This window comes from Impatiens glandulifera, chromosome 8 (assembly GCF_907164915.1).
Source record: "Impatiens glandulifera chromosome 8, dImpGla2.1, whole genome shotgun sequence".
Classification (NCBI taxonomy): Eukaryota; Viridiplantae; Streptophyta; class Magnoliopsida; order Ericales; family Balsaminaceae; genus Impatiens; species Impatiens glandulifera.
This window is the reverse complement of record NC_061869.1, coordinates 27,647,086-27,653,101: the sequence shown is the minus strand read 5'-3', so window position 1 is coordinate 27,653,101 and position 6,016 is coordinate 27,647,086. Positions and strand designations below refer to the sequence as shown.

The window sequence follows — 6,016 nt, the reverse complement described above, 5'->3', positions numbered from 1 at the left end:
CGATCCTATCCGGAAAGGAGAAGGAGGAGTAGGAGGAGTCAGTTTTTTTTGAAGATCGAGGAGAAAATCGCACAATTATGCCATTCAGAATCAGTCTTCTACAGAGGGAAAGCCTGTTACGAGTAAGTGGAGAGGAAAGATCTCCGGAGATTCTTATCTTATTCCATTCCAGTGGCTCGACAAGTAACCAATGGCGAAAACTAAAAAATCTATGGTTTCCCGGTAGAACCCTATTTCGCCCAAGTTGTTGCGGAACCGGAAAAAAGAAGCGGTTTTTCGCACAGCTTGCTCATAGTGCAGGTCCCACTTGTATATTGTATTTGGCCGAAGAAGCATCGGACAGGTTGGAGTTCTTACCTTCTTGGGACTCCATAGACCAAGATCTGCTTTCATTATATGGGCAATACCGATCTACTTTAGTAGATCATATGGATTTAGAAAAAGCTTCACATTTTGATGAATTGGAAACATCCCTTTTCCATTTCTATTTACCCAGTTCATATCTTTCTTTCGTGTGTTCCCGGGAGGAATTCGATCTCTTCAATCTCGGGATACCACCTAAATAACTGCGGTCAGAGAGTCAAATAGGTCGGGAAGAAAGAGTCTGAGGTCGGGTTGGACGACATACATCTTGGCCGGTCTCACCACCACTAGAGATTAGAGATATATATAATCTTTCTTCTAAATAAAAAAAAAGAGATTGAATTATTATTTAAATAGCTGCATGACCGAAAAAGGATGCAAAGAACCGAAGGCTCTAATTTTAAGTTCTTCCCGCTTACATCCCCCTCAACATTCTTGGAAAACAATCGAATCGAAAGTCCGGAGGAGAATTGGCCATTCAATCTTGTGAACTAATCGAGACCAAAATAGGAAAAAGAGATACGAACGGAGAGGAATAACCAATCAATAAAAGAACATGAAACCATTCTGTTTCAATAGAGGTACGAGAAAAGGTTGGGGGCAATGAAGTAGGTGAAGTGGTTGAATTTTGCGAGCTGTTCCAACCACTGCTGGATTGAATTCCAAGAGCCAAACGAAAATGAATACCACACAGAAGAGTCAAGACCAGGCTCCCTAATAGAATGTTTAACCGATCCATTCCGGATCGACCGAATTGGTACAGAAGTTGTAACATGGGAAAACCACGGAAAACACGACTTATTTGAATAACCCGGTGACCTACCAATTGTAGAAGTAGGATCCTTGGCAAGCAATAAGCACTTAAATAATACAATTCAAGTGTACCATCTTCTTTCTCATTTCGAGGAAAGGGTGTGGAAGGAAAAGGAAACAACGGAGGGATCCGAATCGGACCTAAATGGGAATGACATGAAAAGTGTTTTTCAAAACCTAGCATTAAGGGCGTTACGACGATATACGAGAGGAATGGAGAAAAACTCGTGATTGGTGTGAAGGGGAAGATCTGTTTATGATATAGTTCAAGAAAGAGTCGTCTCATTTCCTTACTTCTTCGTTCTTTCTAATTCATGAACTTCAAGACTGGTTCTGAACGCCGCGTAACATCATCTTCAACTAACCTCCACCGCCCTTATCTCCATAGGGCCGAGAGGTGCGGCAACTAAAGAATTGCTTATACACTAAATATTGATATACGCTTACTAAAAGAAAGACTTACTTTCACATTCATTAGGCCAGCAAACTAAGAAAGAGAGATGTGCCTAAGGCTAAATGCAAGCAAACTGTGCACGCTAAGAGAAGAAAGAGGAGAGATGTGAGCAATTACTACCACAAGAAAGCCGCCCCTATCTCTAAAGAGACCCGTAACTTCGTTCGTACCTCGAAAGCTTAGGCTTCCAACTGAACTTAATGCCCTTTCGCGCCCCTTACTTAAGAAGCTAAGCGCTTTCAAAGCGCGCTAAGAAAGGTTGCTTTGCTTCTGTCAGCCTTTCTGTGCAACAGTCCACCAGTAGCTCCAGATATACTGTACATACTTCAGTCTTCCTTCTAGTTCTTACGGAAGCTCTTTCTTACCAGACCAGTCAAGTAGTACAAGAGCTCTATCTTATCTTATAGCCCTAGCGGCGGGTCGCCTTTTGAATTCAGTAAATAGAATCCACTTTTATATAGATAAGGAGTAGATGGATGAGTGAGTCCTCACTGACCTGAGCGATTTCAATCACCTAGCGGGCCTTTTATTTGGTAGGTAACATCGCCAAAGCGTATCATCAGATTTGACTACGAAGGAAGGGTCGATGTAATTGAGTCGACGGAGAGGAAGGGAAAGACTAATAAGGTTCATTTCGAAGAAGTGAAAGGGCACCGTCTTATTTCTTTCCAGAATTAGAGTTCGGCCGCAGCTGCCCCCCTTTCTTTTTGGGGGGATTCAGTTCCTTGCCAACTATCGACCCCGATCTCTTTTCATTTGTTTTAGGTATTACCAAACCTAGCCTAGCCTTCGTCAATCACACTAAAGCAAAGCACCCAAGGCAAAGCCTCCTTAATTAAGGGTTAGGTTAGTCAATCCGGCCCGAGACGCGTTCGTTGACAAAACCGCCGTAGGAATGGAGACCTTTCAATAGAGCGGAGGCGAACTGATCAACGAGAAAGAGGCCCTACTCACTACTTTCGAATACACCACAAGATCGAACTGCACTCATGCCTCTCCCGCATCAAGTTGACCCCCCCCAACGTAGTGATTCTATCAATCATGTACTACGGTAGGACCCTCTATGATGATTGGTATATCATTCATAAAGCCATTTGCACCAGGTGCACTGCGCTTTCCCTTGCCCAGATGTTCACCTTTCTAAGTCAAGTAATGGTGACCCGCCGAAGACTGGAGCTTCGTAACATGTTGACGAAGACCGGAGAACTGAGGGTTCGATCAGTAAAAGGGACGAGTCTCCCCTCCAGAAGAATAGCCCCGCTCTCTAACCGACTGATCTCGTTGATCATATAACTGGGAGGGAACGTGTCACATTAGAAGGTGAACGATCAGAGGTGTCCTCTAATCACCACGATGAGGCTGGTCCCTCTTTTAGTAGACTCAGCTATTCATATGAATGAAGAAAAGAATGCCGGGCTCTCTCTTTTTCTTTTTGCTTCCCTGCTGATACTTTCTGTTTCGTCGAGCCCCGAGGGTCCTCCGTGTGGGTTCAATTGGATGAATCTGTCAAGTCAAGGTCAACGTATGTAGCAGCAAGGATGGTGCATCGCCTATTTATCGTTCTCGCTCGGGAGCCAAAACGAACACGCCTGCTACCTATTGTACTGGACCTTCGACCAGGCATTCGACTTTTGTCGAATCAGAACCAACCACCACTGCTTTGCGCTCGAAGAGTTGAGCGGCCGCCGGTCCTTCCGTGCACGCACAGATATAGATTCATTCTTCGTATCTGGTCCAGCCTCTTTCCCAGCAATCTCTGGTATGCGGCTTTAGGCTTTCCGCGCGCTCCATCCGGTTGGTAAGAAGTCAGTCTTGTTTGGTAAGACGGAATTGGACAAAGAAAAGAGAGTGCTCGACCTCCACAACGGCCAACAAAGACCGTAATTACATAGAAAATGGCTCCTCCCCTTCTCCGTTTTTAAGGCGGCAAACAGTATGGCGGCTGGAAAGAAAGACGACCTCACCTTCTCTGGTTGGTGTCAGTGAGAGCAATTTGTCTATCCCCCACCTTCTTTTGTAGATAGAATCTTCAATGGGTGGAAAGAAGCAACCTTACGTTGAAAGGTGCTTGTTGAGTAAGGCCGGCTTTCGAGCCCAAGCCCCTTGTATAGGTTGGGTGCTTGAGCGCATCTTTCTCATATCGATCAAGGCTTGAAAAGTGAAATAAGGGGCGCGTTAGCTAGGCCGTTTTCTTGCAGGAGTGCTAACTAAGCCCTTACGTTTTCTTCGCTTGCTCTGCAGTACGAGCCTCATACAGAGCCGCGCCCTTTTAATATGATGAGAAGAGGCCCTCTTTTCTTTTCCGCACTAATCAATCCTTATTTTATTTACATTTACTATTATATTTTTTTGAGTGTATAGCTCAGTTGGTAGAGCATTAGGCTTTTAAACTAGTGGTCGTAGGTTCAAGTCCTGTTATACCCAAACCCACCTTAGACTGACGTATTCGTAAGGATGTGTAGTAGCGTTCAAAGATAACTCTTTTGCCTTTCGACTCGCTTCGGCCTCTTCCGTTGTAGATGCAGAGAAGCAGTCTCCTTTTGATGCACATAAAAAAGCCTGGTTATTCCTACACACAATACCGAAGCTCGCAGACTCATTAGTAAAATAAGAGGCATCAACATGTTGATGAATGGTGCCTGGAGGCGGCCTTAACTAGAGACCTCAGTGGGATGTCATTCTTGCCCTTATCTTTTCGTGCATTGGCCCAACCGGTTGGACTTCGTCCGTCCTATCTTCGTACATAATCAAATATGGCAGCTCTTCAATTACATCGAACCTCGCATGGATTTCTTTTTACCACAATCAGCCACCCTTCCTTCTATTGTTTTTCCATAAGTCAAGCTGGCTAGCCAAAGCTTCTTGAATGACCAACTCTTGCTCGTCCTTTTGGCCCTTTACTTTGAGTTCACCAACCGAAGATGACAGTTCTTCCATTCCTCATGCATTCAATAAGAGGTCCGGGGCTTTCGGAGATACTGAATTTTACGATCCTTTAAAGTCTCCGGCTCCTAGAACCAAGGCCGACACAAGACACAATCGCAGATGTTCGACTAAGAGAATGGTTCCTCCAAATGCAAAGTTCTTTGCCTCGGGTCAGTGGATGGAACACGGTCAGTGTAGTAGACAGGGTAATATCACGAACTAATAAAGCGGAATGGATAGGGATAGCTCGCTTACTACCTTCTGGTCTCATTCAGCGTCTACAGTGGAGAATTAGTTGTAGCGTGGAGGCAGAAATAGGAAAAGGAAGAATGTTGCGTCAATCTTCTTTTCGCTCTCAAAAGCTTGAAATATTTTATCCTTCGGGATTGGCTATTTCACTAGTCTTAGTTCGATGAAAGTAGCCTGGCTTGTTTAGCAGCTTGGCATGATCGAGTTCATTCAAGCGGGCGTGCACGGTAAGAAAGTTCAAACGTTCTTGCCATAGACCAAGGTTTTAACGACTCCAGTGGTTCATCTAAAATTGCTTTGTCTTTTTTCGGCGCAAGGATTGGAGTGAGGAACTTTACTTGGAGGCAAATAGGGGGGATTTCACCTAGACTCTTTTTCTAGTGCTTTCAAGGGCTCAGGGTTGACGACTGATTAGTTATAGGCATGGTTTGAGCCTAGAAAATGAGTCCCTAATTCACTCTTTCAGCCACTCTGAACTCTCTCTTTCTCTTAATCCTAGGATTCTTGCTTTTGCCTTACCTTCTTTAGATAAAGGGCCTCTTTTTTATAGAAGAGGCAGCTAGTTTATCGGCATCTGTTGTCGTTGAATGAATAACCGATTCAATTGTTCTTGTTGGCAGTTAGTTTGATTCAGTAGTGACGAAAGGTTATCATCTTCTATTCGTTGGATCCCGTATGCTTAACGAAATGCTCTTTCTAGGTCTTTCGAGAAGGGACGCCATATAGTTCAGGAAGGGCTTAGCAACATAGAACTAACTGATGAATCATCTAATTCCATAGGAAAGGACGTGTAACCTAAGGGGAATGACGTGATAGGAGTCTTCTTTCTTTCAAGAAAAGGCTATGGTATGGGCAGAGACCTTTTTGAATAGCAAGTCCAGGTTTAGGAGCACATCCCTGGTAGACAAGGAAGAAGGAAATGTAGCGAAGTCGGGATAGGTAGAAGGTGGAACTCTCTTGTTCACAATTGCCCATGGCTAAAACAAAGAGGGCGTAGAGCCGCGGTAGGAGACGGAATGGAGGTAATTTTTATTTTCTCTTACAGAATCAGCTGCTATTGCATACCTTGTTGCAAGATATGTAGCGGAGGAATTCGTCTAGTCACATGGAGCTGTTCACTTTTAAGTGAGATTTGGAAATTGATAGTTAGCCTGCAACTGCAGAGCTCCTTCTATAACAACTTCCTATTCTAATTCAATCTCGGACATTCAG

The 6,016-nt window shown here is 44.2% G+C and overlaps 1 protein-coding gene and 1 non-coding gene across 2 annotated transcripts; both read left to right on the top strand.

Moving 5' to 3' along the window:
- Positions 1–724, top strand: LOC124912332 (uncharacterized mitochondrial protein ymf1-like). The gene has a single exon (XM_047452936.1). The coding sequence runs from the start codon at positions 78–80 to the stop codon at positions 564–566; it is 489 nt and encodes a 162-aa protein (XP_047308892.1). The 5' UTR covers positions 1–77; the 3' UTR covers positions 567–724.
- A 3,257-nt stretch (positions 725–3,981) lies between these two features.
- TRNAK-UUU lies at positions 3,982–4,054 on the top strand. Its single transcript has one exon. It is a non-coding gene; the product is annotated as a tRNA-Lys (tRNA).
- Positions 4,055–6,016: the final 1,962 nt, after the last annotated feature.

Excerpts from the sequence above, each read along its gene's own strand:
- LOC124912332 (XM_047452936.1), top strand. The coding sequence starts at position 78 with ATGCCATTCAGAATCAGTCTTCTACAGAGGGAAAGCCTGTTACGAGTA.